Source organism: Neoarius graeffei, chromosome 14 (genome assembly GCF_027579695.1).
Source record: "Neoarius graeffei isolate fNeoGra1 chromosome 14, fNeoGra1.pri, whole genome shotgun sequence".
Taxonomy (NCBI): Eukaryota; Metazoa; Chordata; class Actinopteri; order Siluriformes; family Ariidae; genus Neoarius; species Neoarius graeffei.
Genome location: NC_083582.1, coordinates 64,045,371 through 64,063,505, shown reverse-complemented (window position 1 = coordinate 64,063,505; position 18,135 = coordinate 64,045,371). Strand labels below are relative to the sequence as shown.

Below are 18,135 nucleotides of genomic sequence, written 5' to 3'. Positions count from 1 at the left end.
CACATTTAGGTCATAAAAAGAATTTTCCCTGACAGCCAATTATTTTTGTTTAGTGGACTGAAAGCTACTGAATTCGAATCACAGCCTTCCGATTTTATAACTTTTTTTATTCCTAAAAGAGCAATTAATGAATTTAGAGCCACATGGCCCTAAATTCTCTGCCATTTTTTTCTTGCTTCACCATGACCTCATTCAAGGTACTACATCATGCATGACGTAGTGGGCTTTCCCCGTTTGCGCAAGGCATTGTCTCATCTCATCTCATTATCTGTAGCCGCTTTATCCTGTTCTACAGGGTCGCAGGCAAGCTGGAGCCTATCCCAGCTGACTACGGGCGAAAGGCGGGGTACACCCTGGACAAGTCGCCAGGTCATCACAGGGCTGACACATAGACACAGACAACCATTTACACTCACACCTACGGTCAATTTAGAGTCACCAGTTAACCTAACCTGCATGTCTTTGGACTGTGGGGGAAACCGGAGCACCCGGAGGAAACCCACGCGGGCACGGGGAGAACATGCAAACTCCGCACAGAAAGGCCCTCGCCAGCCACGGGGCTCGAACCCGGACCTTCTTGCTGTGAAGCGACAGCGCTAACCACTACACCACCATGCCGCCCGCAAGACATTGTGGGATACAAATTTGAAACAGGAGAGAACAATGGTGGACGTGAGTGTGCGAATGAAACGTAAAAGACCGACTACAGTAACGGAAAGTGAGAAGAAAAGATGTTATGTTGCAAACGAAAGGAAATGCAGGACCAAACTAATAAATATCGGTGGTCAGCGAGCACCTCGGTGTGATCAGCTGTTCGTTTAGCGACAGAATGATGGAACTGTCAGTGCACGCTCAAAGGTAAACCTGTAGATGGCAGTAATGCAACACTGTGGATGCCAGCTGCCGTAAAACCCAAAAGAAGATGATGACGACTCAGGTAAACCTGCGCATGCGCACACGGACTTCCTCTGTCTGCTTGACTGCGCGAAGCGAGCAATTTCATACACATTATTTGCTCAGGAATCCCCTCAAATTAAATAACTTCCCAGCCACAGAATGGCCTGTTTTTTAAAGATACTACAAAAATAAACATATATCACAATGACCAAATTTCAGAGGGAACTAAATTTCACTGATTTTATGAAATCGAAAGGCCGTCTACTTTTAAAATCACTTTCAGAGTATTAAAGGAAAGTTTGTCTTCTGCTACAAGAATAGTTACTGTATTATTTATAGTCGAAGCCTGAATATCTTGTCTTTCTCTTATGGAAAATGGGTTTAGAAAGTGTAAAGAAAGTTAACCACACATGGAAAGGTGAAAGGTCCCAACCTTGACACTGGTATCCTTGTTTTCCTAATACACCCCTGCAAATGAACACAGAAAACACATGTTAGATGAACCAGATATCACACTCTGTCAACGCGTATACATGTCTGAATTTTCCACATCACAAAATCACAGCCCAGAAGGTGTACAGCCTGTCGTGAGCAGTAGAGGATGCTGTTTGCTAAAAAAAAAAAAAAAATTTAAATGTCACACCACACTTAATGAGCTTACTGATGGCGGAAAAAAGACAACGTTGTGTTGTGACACACAGAAACACTGTTGTCTGGTGTCACACAGACACACAGTTATGCAAATTGGATAACTGTATGGCCTTGAGACCAAAAAAAGAACCAAACAACAGAGGAGTAAAAATATCCACAGCTGTCCGTGTACTCCATCAGCACACCTTATTGTGTCCCAAAGGGATTTGCTTAAATAAGATGACTATATCACAGCAGGTTATAGTACACAATATTAAATACAGCAGAAGGTAAATGTAGGAGAAGATAAAGACCTGTAAAGATAACTCGAGCTGAGGCTCAATGTGTGTGTGTGTGTGTGTGTGTGTGTATAAAGCATGTTGATTGAATTACTGCCCAAATTGTATTTTTGACATTTATCAGATTACTTTGAGCATGTAAATGTTCTCTCTCTCTCTCTCTCTCCCTCATACACTACCGTTCAAAAGTTTGGGGTCACTTTGAAATGTCCTTATTTTTGAAAGAAAAGCACTGTTCTTTTCAATGAAGATCACTTTAAACTAATCAGAAATCCACTCTATACATTGCTAATGTGGTAAATGACTATTCTAGCTGCAAATGTCTGGTTTTTGGTGCAATATCTCCATAGGTGTATAGAGGCCCATTTCCAGCAACTCTCACTCCAGTGTTCTAATGGTACAATGTGTTTGCTCATTGCCTCAGAAGGCTAATGGAGGATTAGAAAACCCTTGTACAATCATGTTAGCACAGCTGAAAACAGTTGAGCTCTTTAGAGAAGCTATAAAACTGACCTTCCTTTGAGCAGATTGAGTTTCTGAAGCATCACATTTGTGGGGTCGATTAAATGCTTAAAATGGCCAGAAAAATGTCTTGACTATATTTTCTATTCATTTTACAACTTATGGTGGTAAATAAAAGTGTGAGTTTTCATGGAAAACACAAAATTGTCTGGGTGACCCCAAACTTTTGAACGGTAGTGTGTATATATAATATATATATCCACATTTACTGGATATGAGTGCTCTGATTGGCTACTCTATCACTAGGATATCAGCTCATATACTGTACCGTGAGTAGAGAAAAACAAAACGGCGGAGCGTCTTGCTGAACTAACCGAGGATGAAATAAAAACTCTACTCGAAAACAAAACCCCCAAAAATACAAAAAAAAAGGGGAAAAAATGGAATAAAAGTATTTGATGGTAAGAACATATCTTTTTTCCCCCTAAGAATTATTGTTATAGCATTTTTCACAAATTGCTACTGTCATTTTGCTGGTTTGTTTACATTCTAAGCGGAAATGATTTTGTTGAACGTATTGTACAAAGATTTTATTTATCAAATAAAAAAAAAGCTCTGTTTCTCAAAATCCAGTGAATGTGGAGAGAATAAAACAGTTATTCCCAGGGGTTAAATTGGGCCGGGGCTGTCCGGGGCTAAGCCCCGGCACAAAAGCTCGGAGCGGATGGCATATAATCACGCACACATCAAAAGCAACAAACCCTTTTTACGATTTTCAGTTCTGAATAATTAAATATCGTTTTATTAATCAATAAACCCATGACTTTTATGAGATAGATCATAGTTTTCCTGATAACAAGACGACCTGTCAAAGCTATTTAGAACAGAACTTGCGATCAGAGATTCTGGTTTCTGGAACACTGCGTGGGTTGCCAATTCCGCTTTTTATAAGCGACTTTGGGGTTTCTTTTTTTGTGAGCTCGCTTTAAAAAAAAATCAGAAGTCGTGGTTTGCGGGTTTTTGGGCTTGTGTTTCAGCGTTGTGACTTGTTTATAATTTTCTCCGTACACCGTCTCCCCTTTTACCTGCATACGATCCTAATCCATCAGAGGTGCTTGAACGAACTGTCTGTGCATTTGGCGAGTTCAATTTCCATAGTCCCCAGTTATCGACAGAAATTAGCCAGGGGGAAGGGGGAGATGTCAGTTAAAGTTAGCTACTGAGATTGACCAAAAGTTGAGCCTAATGTTGCCTCAAGTTAACTACCTTTGGCAAACATAAACAAAACACTCGTCTTGTGCTCTAGCCTTAATTAACTGTCGATACAGTCAATTTCACTTTTATACAAGAAGGTTAATAAATTTTGTTGTCTTGGATTTTTAGAGGTCAGCAGCTAAAGGTTAAAAATGAGGAAAGCAAAGAGGAGGAAGCTTACAGATTTCTTCAAAAGGTGGGCAGCAAACAACATGTCTGTTAAAATGTTAATTTAAGGTACTGTACTGGTAGCCTGGTTAGCACCAGACCATATCACATATGGTCTATGTATTCAATTATTTATTTGGCATGTGGTGCTTTTTGTATTGTCTAGAACATACATAAGATGAGCATATTCATTCTCATTGTCTCTAGCCGCTTTATCCTTCTACAGGGTCGCAGGCAAGCTGGAGCCTATCCCAGCTGACTACGGGCGAAAGGCGGGGTACACCCTGGACAAGTCGCCAGGTCATCACAGGGCTGACACATAGACACAGACAACCATTCACACTCACATTCACACCTACGGCCAATTTAGAGTCACCAGTTAACCTAACCTGCATGTCTTTGGGGGAAACCGGAGCACCCGGAGGAAACCCACGCGGACACGGGGAGAACATGCAAACTCCGCACAGAAAGGCCCTCGCCGGCCCCGGGGCTCGAACCCAGGACCTTCTTGCTGTGAGGCGACAGCGCTAACCACTACACCACCGTGCCGCCAGATGAGCATATTATAGCAGCAAAATAGAAGCACAATCATTTGAATGCAGCAAAACTTTTGCTGCATTCAAATGATTGTGCTTCTATTTTGCTGCTATAATATGCTCATCTTATGTATGTTCTAGACAATACAAAAAGCACCACATGCCAAATAAATAATTGAATACATAATAATAACAATAATAATAAATGCTTCCAATGTTATAGTGTTGTTTGTATTTGGTTGCATTCACTGCATGAATATATTTGATTGACAATTTGACTGACAGTGTTTTGGCATATTTAACATTTATCCTCCAAAATAAATCAACTGTTTTGGTTTAAGATTGTGCAAGCCTTCAAATTTTCTCACTGAACATTTCTCCTTCACATTTTTCACCTGTAGGCATGTGACAAGATTTAACATGATGTTGCTCAACCTACCTCTGTAAAGTCAGCTAACAACTTATTAAAATGCACCAGAATTCAGCAAATAACATGTATGATAATAAAAAACTTCTGGGGGAGGACCCCCAGACCCCCCACTAATCATTTCCTTCAAACCAATGTACAACAACCTGTACAATCTGTTACATTGGCCAACCAATCTACATTCAAACTGCCATAATGTGTAGGGGGGCACTACAAGACACACATAGGCCTACAACACACAGATAAGGTGTATATCTCTCTGCAATATGATATGGTTATCAAATTAGAGGGTTATTTTCCAAAAGGTATATTGGGGCAGGGCGGCGGGGGCAGGGGCGGGTACGAGGCAGAGCCCCCCCACATAACCAATCCCAATTTAACCCCTGGTTATTCCACTCAATCTCGTCGTACATGGCTTATAGCCGACTCGGTACTACGCACCTATCGGCTATATATGTTTCCATCATCCTTTATCATTTTGTTTCTGCACTGATAGGACACCCAAGGTGTGTTTTTGTTTGTGGTCTCTTCTTTTAGTATTATTATTTCTGGCATCACCCTCACCATTCAGATATTTGCATAAACGCAGGTGGATGGAAATCCCATGAGGTAGATGGGAAAGCACGAGAGAGAGGGAGGGAGAGAGAAAAAGAGAGAGAGAGAGAGAGAGAGAGAGAGAACATTTACATGCTCAAAGTAATCTGATAACTGCCAAAAATACAATTTGGACAGTAATTCAATCAACATGCTCAAAATGCACTTCAGTAACTCAATAACAGGAAAACTCTGGCCTCCAGGAGTCAACTAATAATCACATTTATTTTAGCAGAAAAATTGTTCTGCCTTATTGACACACAAAACAAACTATATATTTTTTAATCCATCATGATTTGCATTTCATGACAATTGACTGAAGGTTTCTGGCTTCTCATGAGGTTAAAAGGTAAACATTGATGAGGGAGTTTTATGGCTACAGATTTCACATAATGCTCTCCTTCTTTGAGCTGTCTTTCATTTGTACCAAAGATGACTTTTTTTTAGCTAGAAGGTCTCATAGTCTTCTGTTTACAACCCCGATTCCAAAAAAGTTGGGACAAAGTACAAATTGTAAATAAAAATGGAATGCAATGATGTGGAAGTTTCAAAATTCCATATTTTATTCAGAATAGAACATAGATGACATATCAAATGTTTAAACTGAGAAAATGTATCATTTAAAGTGAAAAATTAGGTGATTTTAAATTTCATGACAACAACACATCTCAAAAAAGTTGGGACAAGGCCATGATTACCACTGTGAGACATCCCCTTTTCTCTTTACAACAGTCTGTAAACGTCTGGGGACTGAGGAGACAAGTTGCTCAAGTTTAGGGATAGGAATGTTAACCCATTCTTGTCTAATGTAGGATTCTAGTTGCTCAACTGTCTTAGGTCTTTTTTGTCGTATCTTCCGTTTTATGATGTGCCAAATGTTTTCTATGGGTGAAAGATCTGGACTGCAGGCTGGCCAGTTCAGTACCTGGACCCTTCTTCTACGCAGCCATGATGCTGTAATTGATGCAGTATGTGGTTTGGCATTGTCATGTTGGAAAATGCAAGGTCTTCCCTGAAAGAGACGTCGTCTGGATGGGAGCATATGTTGCTCTAGAACCTGGATATACCTTTCAGCATTGATGGTGTCTTTCCAGATGTGTAAGCTGCCCATGCCACATGCACTAATGCAACCCCATACCATCAGAGATGCAGGCTTCTGAACTGAGCGCTGATAACAACTTGGGTCGTCCTTCTCCTCTTTAGTCCGAATGACACGGCGTCCCTGATTTCCATAAAGAACTTCAAATTTTGATTCGTCTGACCACAGAACAGTTTTCCACTTTGCCACAGTCCATTTTAAATGAGCCTTGGCCCAGAGAAGACGTCTGTGCTTCTGGGTCATGTTTAGATACGGCTTCTTCTTTGAACTATAGAGTTTTAGCTGGCAACGGCGGATGGCACGGTGAATTGTGTTCACAGATAATGTTCTCTGGAAATATTCCTGAGCCCATTTTGTGATTTCCAATACAGAAGCATGCCTGTATGTGATGCAGTGCCGTCTAAGGGCCCGAAGATCACGGGCACCCAGTATGGTTTTCCGGCCTTGACCCTTACGCACAGAGATTCTTCCAGATTCTCTGAATCTTTTGATGATATTATGCACTGTAGATGATGATATGTTCAAACTCTTTGCAATTTTACACAGTCGAACTCCTTTCTGATATTGCTCCACTATTTGTTGGTGCAGAATTAGGGGGATTGGTGATCCTCTTCCCATCTTTACTTCTGAGAGCCGCTGCCACTCCAAGATGCTCTTTTTATACCCAGTCATGTTAATGACCTATTGCCAATTGACCTAATGAGTTGCAATTTGGTCCTCCAGCTGTTCCTTTTTTGTACCTTTTAACTTTTCCAGCCTCTTATTGCCCCTGTCCCAACTTTTTTGAGATGCGCTGCTGTCATGAAATTTCAAATGAGCCAATATTTGGCATGAAATTTCAAAATGTCTCACTTTCAACATTCGATATGTTGTCTATGTTCTATTGTGAATACAATATCAGTTTTTGAGATTTGTATATTGCATTCTGTTTTTATTTACAATTTGTACTTTGTCCCAACTTTTTTGGAATCGGGGTTGTACATGACCAGTTCAGTAACCAGATATTGGCAATGTATATTAGTGTGCATGTGAATGCCAGAGTGAGAGAGAGAGTTTACCAGATGAAGTCACGACAGTGGGAGCAATAGGTGGGCTGTCTCAGGTAAGTGGCCATAAACTTGTGTCCGTTCACCTGATGGACACGTCTGCGTACCGCCCCTTGACGCTTACGGGGTCGCATGCGCTCACGGAACACTCGTTCTTCATTTTCCCCAGACGCAGCAGCTATCAGACACAAAGTGACACAAAGGTTCAATTACACAAGAATGAAAACAATGTGACAGCGCAGACTCTGGAACACTACATCCCAAACACTGAGCTTATAGAATATATTACATAGGACTTAAAGAGCCATACAAACAGGGTAAGTGATTTTTAAGTTTTGTAATGTTTGGCAGCAATCTTTGCATGTTTCGGTCGCTGTCAATTAACTATATTATCAAAAGAAAACAACTCTCTATGGAACCACAGGCTAAATACAACAACAACAACAACAACAGGGCAGCATGGTGGTGTAGTGGTTAGCCCTGTTACGGCACAGTATGCAGGTTCTGGGTTCGAATCTCCTGGGCAACTAGGGTGTGCATGTTCGTATGTGGGTGTGCTTTGGTTTCCTCCCACAGTCCAACTACATGTGGTCAACTTGCTACTCTAAATTGCCCATGAGTGTGATCGGCTGTCTGTCTGTGATAGACTGGTGACCTGTCCAGGGTGTACCCCACCTCTTGCCAGAGGTGAACGGTAACAAAGTACATTTACTTGAGTACTGAGTACTGTACTTACAGTACAGTGCCTTGAAAAAGTATTCATACCCCTTGCACTTTTTCGCATTTTTCCACCTTACAACCACAAACTGAGATTTTATGTGATAGACCAACACAGAGTAGCACATAATTGTGAAGTGAAACGAAAATGATAAATGGTCTTCAAAATTTTAAACAAATAAAAATCTGAAAAATGTGGTGTGCATTAGTATTCAGCCCCCCTGCGTCAATACTTTGTAGAGCCACCTTTTGCTGCAATTACAGCTGCAAGTCTTTTGTGGTATGTCTCTACCAGCTTTGCACATCTAGACACTGAAATTTTTGCCCATTCTTCTTTGCAAAATAGCTCAAGCTCAGCCAGATTGGATGGAGAGCGTCTGTGAACAGCAATTTTCAAGTCTTGCCACAGATGCTCAATGGGATTTAGGTCTGGACTTTGACTGGGCCATTCTAACACATGAATATTCTTTGATCTAAACCATTCCATTATAGCGCTGTCTGTATGTTTAGGGTCATTGTCTTGCTGGAAGGTGAATCTCCTTCCCAGTCTCAAGTCTTTTGCAGCCTCCAACAGGTTTTCTTCCAGGATTGCCCTGTATTTAGCTCCATCCATCTTCCCATCAACTCTGACCAGCTTCCCCGTCCCTGCTGAAGAAAAGCATCCCCATAGCATGATGCTGCCACCACCATGTTTCACAGTGGGGATGGTGTGTGCAGGGTGATGAGCAGTGTTAGTTTTCCGCCACACATAGCGCTTTGCATTTAGGCCAAAAAGTTCAACTTTGGTCTCATTTGACCAAAGTACCTTCTTCCACATGTTTGCTGTGTCCCCTACATGGCTTCTGGCAAACTGCAAACAGGACTTCTTATGCCTGTCTTTCAACAATGGCTTTCTTCTTGCCACTCTTCCAAAAAGGCCAGATTTGTGGAGTGTACGACTTATAGTTGTCCTGTGCACAGATTCTCCCACCTGAGCTGTGGATTTCTGCAGCTCCTCCAGAGTGATCATGGGCCTCTTGGCTGCTTCTCTGACCAGTGCTCTCCTTGCTCGCTCTGTCAGTTTAGGTGGACGGCCATGTCTTGGTAGGTTTGCAGCTGTGCCATACTTTTTCCATTTTTGAATGATGGATTGAACAGTGCTTCTTGAGATGTTCAGAGCTTGGGATATTTTTTTATAACCTAACCCTGCTTTAAACTTCTCCAGAACTTTATCCCTGACCTGTCTGGTGAGTTCTTTGGTCTTCACGAGGCTGTTTGTTCTTCAGTGTTCTCTAACAAACCACTGAGGCCTTCACAGAACAAGTGTATTTATGCGGAGAATAAATTACAGTAGGACTCTATTAACGAATTAGATGACTTCTGAAGGCAATTGATTGCACTGGATTGTATTTAGAGGTATCAGAGTACAGGGAGCTGAATACTAATGCACACCACATTTTTCAAATTTTTATTTGTTTAAAATTTTGAAGACCATTTATCATTTTCGTTTCACTTCACAGTTATGTGCTACTCTGTGTTGGTCTATCACATGAAATCTCAATAAAAAACTTTTAAGTTCGTGGCTGTAAGGTGGAAAAATGTGAAAAAGTTCAAGGGGTATGAATACTTTTTCAAGGCACTGTAAGTACACTTTTTGAGTATCTGTACTTTACTTGAGGTTTTTTTTTTAAACTTATGACTAACTTCACTACATTTGAATGACAAATATCGTACTTTTCACTCCACTACATTTCTATCAAGGTCCTCGTTACTCGTTACTATGAAGCAGCTTTGAAAGTGGATGTTTTTTCTTTTTTATTTCTAAAACATGATTGGTTTTTTCGCAGGTGACACTAAAACAGTCTATCAGTAATCACTAGGGTCACGTCACATCCATAGACTGTATAAAATCAAGTTCAATGATTTCTCCGCAGCATTATTTGAACATGATCAGTTGATCAACTGATGGCGGAATGGAAGGAGGCGGTTCTTCTGGGGAATGCACGCACCCATGGCCTTACCTAGAACCCATGTTTCAGTTTTCTGAAAGGATTAAAGATTAATTTCATTTTAAATATTTGTTTTGTTTGCCGAAAATGAACCACGTCACGGCCTACAAAAACTCGCCGTCCAAGCTGCAGAAGCATATTGAGGTATGTAAATGTTTTAATCCAAAAGAAAGCTTGCAACGAAGTTGTGTGTGCTTTTAGAGCTAGCGATAACGTTGCAATAGCTATGCAGTCTGGTTAGTCAAATGACTTTCTATGGATTTGCCCGCCAAGTTGCTACAGCCTTGTCCACGGCTAACGTTAACACATAGCTCGTTAACTTGGACACTTAGCATGTAAAAATGGAGTTATGCTAACATGAATAATGTTAACTTATCCGAAGTCCTGTCAGAAATATGTTTTAGCATATTTATTTTCTGAGCAAGCTGCATTTACAGCTATTCCACTGTCTTCCTGATTAACACAGATGTGTGCACACACTACCAGAGCTGTGTCAAAAAACTACCATGCTGCTTTGTCAGGGTGGGGAGCAGTGTTAAAATAAAAAAAATGTAAAAATGAAAATGGCAGTGGCTCTTTTTTTGTCAGTTCAGTTGTGTTTCATTTTGTAACATTTTACCAGGTGTTTATTTTACAGGTTCTACAAGTTAGTCACTAAATCCAGTCGGTTGCTTCAGAGGCATTAGGTTTTGTAAGCATTATGACAATAATACAACAATGCATTGACAGAAAATGTACTTTTAATACTTAAAGCAGATACGCAGAGCCATGGCCTCGCTTTCGTTTATAAATGCCTTGAGACCTCAAGAATGGCACAGGAATAGTTTTAAGCGTGAACAATAAATCGAATATAGTAATTTTTACAATTAAAGTGATTTATATAGGTAGCGGTCTGAGTGAATGACCTTGGCTCCGTGACGTCACAGCAGGAAGTCTATCGGTCTCATCGCCATTTCCGCTATACTAAAACACAGAGCTGACTGCAACTCCGATCCTCCATTTTAAGCTAATTTATCGCCATGCCACGTAGATGTGTTGCTGGCGGGTGCAGCAACATGACAGAAGGTGGATTTATGTTGCATTTATGGCCCAAGAATGTTCAAACTGCAAAGATTTGGACGTGTTTTGCGAGAAGTTCACGGGCACATTGGGCACCTATGAAATGGTCTCTCCTCTGCTCTGCACATTTTACTGAAGACTCGTACGAGACCTCTGATCTGTTGAGGAGTGTTGGCTATAAGCCTGTATTGAAAGAGGGTGCAGTATCAACAATTAAAGGAAAAGAAAACTACAAGAAAAGGAAAGTATTTATTTTATTTTATTTTTTTTAAACGAAAGTGAGTTCAGTTGCACCAGTCCTCCCAGAGTGAGCCAAGCCGAGTTGTTGCTAAAACCCGGGACGGAACGGTACAAGACATATCGCTCGGGCAGTCACCTCCCCGCGGTTGTTGCTAAAACCAGTGACATCCCATTCCGTCCCAGGTTTGAGTAATTGTCTGAGCCGAGCAGTAATGGCGGAGTACACAGTATGAAGAAAAGTGAATGAGTGGAGCAGCCGTCTTATTTCTAAACTGGATATTGCTGCCATCTCGCCCTTAAGTGGAAGAAGTGAATGAACGGAGAACTGAACGAACAACTGAAAGTCAGATTGTTTCAAAAACAAATCGGCCACAAGATCAGCCTTCAAGAAGCGAGAACACAGACGGGTAAGCTCCGACTCTCATTTCGATAAAAAAAAACAACACTCGTTGTTTACCTGCATTTAGATTAATACATGTAATTTGTATTGTGTGTTTAAGTTACCAGTTTAAGATTATTTAATTTGTTTCAGAATGTGATTGTCTCAGTTCATCTGATTATTTAATTAGCCTTTTACATTTTATCAGTGAAAATGCATGCATGTACATGTATGTTGCATAAGTTATAACGCCTATCCTGTTTTAACGAGAGTCAACCCACAATCAGTGAAGTCAAATCAGTCTTAGTTGAGCAAGTCGGTAACGGTATTTCTTACTTTCACCATAAATTTTTATTTATATGACTTTGGTCTATAGCTGTCAAAGGCCGAGGCCTTAAAACCGGTTCCTGCTGTGACGTCACGCACTCGGGGCTGGCTGGCTCAACAAACGGGGCAGCTTGAATGCCAACTTTGCGGTCGATTTTAACTCTCAAAAATATATATATTTTTATTCCCATTTACAGTTGTGTTCAAAATAATAGCAGTGTGTTTAAAAACGTGAGTAAAGCTCAAAATCCTTATAATAGTTTTTATTTCCATGCATTGGGAACACTGCACATTATATTCTACATCAAAACATGAAGAAAAATTTATGAATATTTTAATTACTTTACAGAAAATGAAGAAAAATGAACATTGGGCTATTCAAAAAAAATAGCAGTGTCTGCATTTTTCATTACAAACTCCAAATATTTACTGTATAAACTGAAAAAATCTTAAGGATTTAGTATTCCTGTGAATCACTAAACTAATATTTAGTTGTATAACCACGGTTTCTGAGAACTTCTGGCACCTGTGAACAGGTATTCCAGCCCAGGATGATTTGACAACATTCCACAATTCCTCTGCATTTCTTGGTTTTGCTTCAGAAACAGCATTTTTGATGTCACCCCACAAGTTTTCTATCGGATTAAGGTCCGGGGATTGGGCTGGCCACTCCATAACTTTCATTTTGTTGGTCTTGAACCCTGATGCTGCTCGCTTACTGGTGTGTTTGGGGTCGTTGTCTTGTTGAAACACCCATTTCAAGGGCATTTCCTCTTCAGCATAAGGCAACATGACCTCCTCAAGTATTTTGATATATGCAAACTGATCCATGATCCCTGGTATGCGATAAATGGGCCCAACACCATAGTAAGAGAATATCATCCTCATATCATGATGCTTGCACCACCATGCTTCACTGTCTTCAGAGTGTACTGTGGCTTGAATTCAGTGTTTGGGGGTCGTCTGAAAAACTGTCTGCGGCTCTTGGACCCAAAAAGAACAATTTTACTTTCATCAGTCCACAAAATGTTTTTCCATTTCTCTTTAGGCCAGTCGATGTGTTCTTTGGCAAATTGTATCCTCTTCAGCACATCTTTTTTTTTTTTAACAGTGGAACTTTGCGGGGGCTTCTTGCCGATAGATTAGCTTCACACAGGCATCTTCTAATTGTCACAGTACTCACAGGTAACTTCAGACCGTCTTTGATCACCCTGGAGCTGATCATTGGCTGAGTCTTTGCCATTCTGGCTATTCTTCGATCCATTCGAATGGTAGTCTTCTGTTTTCTTCCACGTCTCTCTGGCTTTGCTGTCCATTTTAAAGCACTGGAGATCATTTTAGCTGAGCAGCCCATCATTTTCTGCACTTCTTTACAGTATACGTTTTACCTCTCCAATCAACGTTTTAATCAAAGCACGCTGTTCTTCTGAACAATGTCTGGAACGACCCATGTTTCTCAGGTTTTCAGAGAGAAATGGATGTACAACATGTGCTGGCTTCATCCTTAAATTAGGGCCACCTGACTGACATCTGTTTTTTCACAGAATGAATGATCTCACTAATTGAACTCCACACTGCTATTATTTTGAACACGTCCCTTTCACTTAATTATTCGATTACACAGACTCAGGAGCATGCATATCATGAATGTTGGGTCTGTTGGTTTTCTATGACTCTACTACACCTACTGGTAAATTATTTGCCATGTAGTAATATAATTTCCACCAAAAACAGTGATTGATCTGGTTAGTCGTGTTGGACTGCTATTATTTTGAACACAAGTGTATGCAACATACAAGAGATACTATCCACTCAGAAATTTATGTAAAAATAAAGGTTCTGCATATCTGCTTTAAGTATTTTTAAAAGTAAGTACTTCAGTACTTTAACTTAAGTAAAAATTCGACTGGACAACTTTCACTTGTATCAGAGTAACATTTGACCAGTGGGATCTGTACTTTGACTTAAGTAATGAAGTTGGGTACTTTGTCCACCTCTGCCTCTTGCCCAGTTTCAGCTGGGATCGGCTCCAGCTCACCCTCAGTCGGATAAGTGGTATAGACAGCATGTAATGACTGACTATAGCTTTAAAGCATCTTTAAATCCTACGAATCGTCACCATGCAAAAGGGTAGTGTACCCTTTCTTCTTCCACTCATACACACCCTCTTAGACGCAAGGTGAAACATCTCCAGCTGTAAACTGCATGAGGAAACACACCCACTTGTGCTATGCTGAAATATCCCTCTTTAAAACGGAGCCATTCAAATCCACTGTCTGTAGTCACCACAGGCAGCAGAGAATAAGAACAAGCACATCTTTCATTCCTCTACCTAATTGCCCTCCTGAAGGTTCTACACTCTGTGTGTGTGTGAGTGAGTGAGAGAGAGAGAGAGAGAGACCAGAGGCCTGACAGCACCTGATCCAGCATGTGCTCTGCTCAGCCATGTGCTTTAACAAGTCATATCACATACAGTAGACTGAGGGACATCACAATGCATGGAGAATAGCATTTACTAATCTGGCTAACGCAACTTCAAAGCTCTGCGAACTATTGGTCTGGCATAGATATTAAGCCCAACCGTTTCCCAGAGCCCGTGGTTGACCCGCCTCCCTGAAATGCCTCAGTTTGCTACTGGTCGAAGCCAGAAAAGGCTGTGACGAAGCTTAAACCAATCACATCACTCTTTCCTCTGACGTATGTGACGCGACGGAAACTGCTTGAGTAACAGGCTGCTCTTTGCTCCGTTTTCAATGAGAACTTCCCGTTGAATGCTTTCAATACAGCATCTACCGCTGTGTCAAAGGCTTGCCGCTGCTCCATGTTCGTAACGTTTCTAGTGAATGAAGCGCTTCCGGCATAGATTCTGTAAACAATCTATGGCTTCCGGTCGCAGTTCTACTACGTCACTGCCTTGAACACGCCTCTACCCAGGGCCGTTGGAGATGCTCAAAGTTGATTGGCTCCCGATTTTTCGGGAGCTTGGAAGAGCTGGAGATAGCTTGCCTTGCCAGACTAAGTTCGCAACAGCCCCCCGTGTTGCATCACACTTAGGATGGGCGGGCCCAGGCTAAGCATTTACTGGACTGAGTTCTTAGTGCAAGTGCGTGTACATGCAGAGATGGGCATTAGGACCTGATATTAAACCCATTCTGTTCAGAGAAGAGTTTGTATAAAATCACTACTCAGTTTCACTTTAACTAACCGCAAGTTGGCCTAGTGGTTAGCGTGTCCGCCTCTCGATCGAGAGATCGTGCGTTCTACTCACGGTTGGGTCATATTAAAGACCATCATAAAAATGGTACCTACTGCCGTCTGGCAAGGCACGCTGCAATACAGATGTGAGTGGGGAGTCAAACTCTCGCGGTTACCAGAGGACCCGCCCCCCACTGTAACCCTAGCTATGCAATAGGCAAGAGGCCGAGGGCTATGGAAATGGAGATCGGTGCCGCCCTATGCACAACATGGTGTGGGAAGGACTTCACTTTAACTGTCGTCAATGAACTATGTTTTACATCGTGTTCTTTTCCTGTTTTCAAGCTCAGTTTTGACTTGTACAGAAATGTCTCAGGCCATGGCTGACTCATCTCATTATCTCTAGCCGCTTTATCCTGTTCTACAGGGTTGCAGGCAAGCTGGAGCCTATCCCAGCTGACTACGGGCGAAAGGCGGGGTACACCCTGGACAAGTCGCCAGGTCATCACAGGGCTGACACATAGACACAGACAACTATTCACACTCACACCTACGGTCAATTTAGAGTCACCAGTTAACCTAACCTGCATGTCATTGGACTGTGGGGGAAACCGGAGCACCCGGAGGAAACCCACGTGGACACAGGGAGAACATACAAACTCCGCACAGAAAGGCCCTCGCCGGCCACGGGGCTCGAACCTGGACCTTCTTGCTGTGAGGCGACAGCGCTAACCACTACACCACTGTGCCGCCCCATGGCTGACTCACATTCAAAATTTTAGACATAATACACACATAATGTGTGTGGTATAGGGGTGTATTAGGTAATTATTTGTTTCCTTGTACATGGATTTGACTCACATTAATTATCCATTTTGATTTTGTTTACTGGTGATCTGATAACAGCTGTCATTCTTAAAAGGTAACGTGTTATTATGAAGGAATGTTGGCGTTTATTTGGATTCTTATTGGTGACATTCGGGATTGGACAGGATCGTCTCAGACTGCATTTTATTTGGACATGATGTTTATGTTGTGAAATGGTTTGGACTCAGACACAAAGTTTTCAGGCTGCTGGTTGCTCTTGTCTGATGAAAATTTTAATCTGCATTCGCATGTAGGTGTAGAAGCTACAGTATGAACTGTGGATGAGCAATTGACTACTTTCACATACCCATAATGCCTTGCATTATGGGTGCGAAATATGGACCCTCTACCATCAAGACCTGAAGAAGCTGGAACGGTTTCATCAGAAGAAGCTCCGCACCATCCTCAACATCAGCTGGGAGGACTACATCACCAACATCACAGTCCTCGAAAGAGCCAGGGGCAACCAGCATAGATGCGACCATCATGAAACACCGTTTTCGTGTCTTCGGTGGTTAGGTCACATTGCCCGCATGGATGAAACAAGACTCCCAAGGAGGATTCTCTTCGGCAAGCTGAGCACAAGGAAATGCCCCCAGGGCCACCCCATGCTACGCTACAAAGACCAGCTGAAGCAGACCCTTAAAGCAACCAACACAGACCCCGTTGTGCTCAGCTTGCTGAAGAGAATCCTCTTTGGGAGTCTTGTTTCATCCATGTGGGCAACGTGACCTAACCACCGAAGACGTAAAGATGGTGTTTCATGATGGTCGCTTCTATGCTGGTTGCCCCTGGCTCTTTCGAGGACTGTGATGTTGGTGATGTAGTCCTCCTAGCTGATGTTAAGGATGGTGCAGAGCTTCTTCTGATGGAAGCGTTCCAGCTTCTTTAGGTCTCGGTGGTAGAGGGTCCATGTTTCGCACCCATAATGAATGAAAGAAATGCCCCCGAGGGCACCCCATGCTATGCTACAAAGACCAGCTGAAGCAGACCCTCAAAGCACCCAACACAGACCCCGAGACCTGAGAGGAAGCAGCTAGACAGCGTACCAAGTGGCAAAACATCATTCGTACAGGGATGGAACTCTTTGAAGCGAATAGAAGAACGAATCTGGAAACCAAGCGACAGTGCAGAAAAGAGAAAGAGGCACAACCCCACCCACCTTTCAGTGCCACCAATGCCCTCGAATTTTCAGAACTAGAATCAGGCTCATCAGCCATCAACGAGCCCATCATCAGATGTGACCGAAAAGAACAAACCATTCGGATACAAGGAATCACCGACAATGAATGCCTTGCACCTTGGGGGGTAACCAGGTGCTATATTTGTTTACTAAGTCAGATAACCCCAGTCATTTCTTTGAATTCACACGGGGAAAAACAACTTTTCCTGATGTAAAGTTATATAGAATACCTAAAGAGGCTAAGTGTCGAAAGTGTGGTTAGACACAATTCCCTGTCAAAATTTCACCCCGACAGACAACACGCGACTGTGTTCTGCACACTTCAGTGGCGGAGTAAAGTTTGATGATCCAAGTCACGAAGCCTACAACCCCTCCGTCTTTGTGTTTAGTCGTAAAAAGTGTGAAAACTGAAAAACAAGGACAAGTCAAAGAACTGAAAAGGGCAACTTTATTGAAGGATCAACTCCCAAAACAAAGCGCAGACTTTGTATCTGACTTAGTAAACAAATATAGCACCTGGTTACCCCCCAAGGTGCAAGGCATTCATTGTTGGCGATTCCTCGTATCCGAATGGTTTGTTCTTTCCGGTCACATCTGATGATGGGCTCGTTGATGACTGATGAGCCTGATTCTAGTTCTGAAAACTCGAGGGCATTGGTGGCACTGAAAGGTGAAAAAGTGCGAAAACTGAAAAACAAGGACAAGTCAAAGAACTGAAAAGGGCAACTTTATTGAAGGATCAACTCCCAAAACAAAGCGCAGACGATG

At 42.0% G+C, this 18,135-nt stretch overlaps 1 protein-coding gene across 1 annotated transcript in view; it reads right to left on the bottom strand.

The window, feature by feature from the left end:
- The window catches only part of prkcea (protein kinase C, epsilon a), a 200,174-nt gene that overhangs the window by 74,085 nt on the left and 107,954 nt on the right, over window positions 1-18,135 (bottom strand). Inside the window, exons 3-4 of the mRNA XM_060940221.1 lie at window positions 7,425-7,590; window positions 1,331-1,365 (exon numbers count right to left, since the gene is read on the bottom strand). Of these exons, the coding sequence (XP_060796204.1) occupies window positions 1,331-1,365; window positions 7,425-7,590 (201 nt within the window). The remainder of the gene's footprint in view (window positions 1-1,330; window positions 1,366-7,424; window positions 7,591-18,135) is intronic.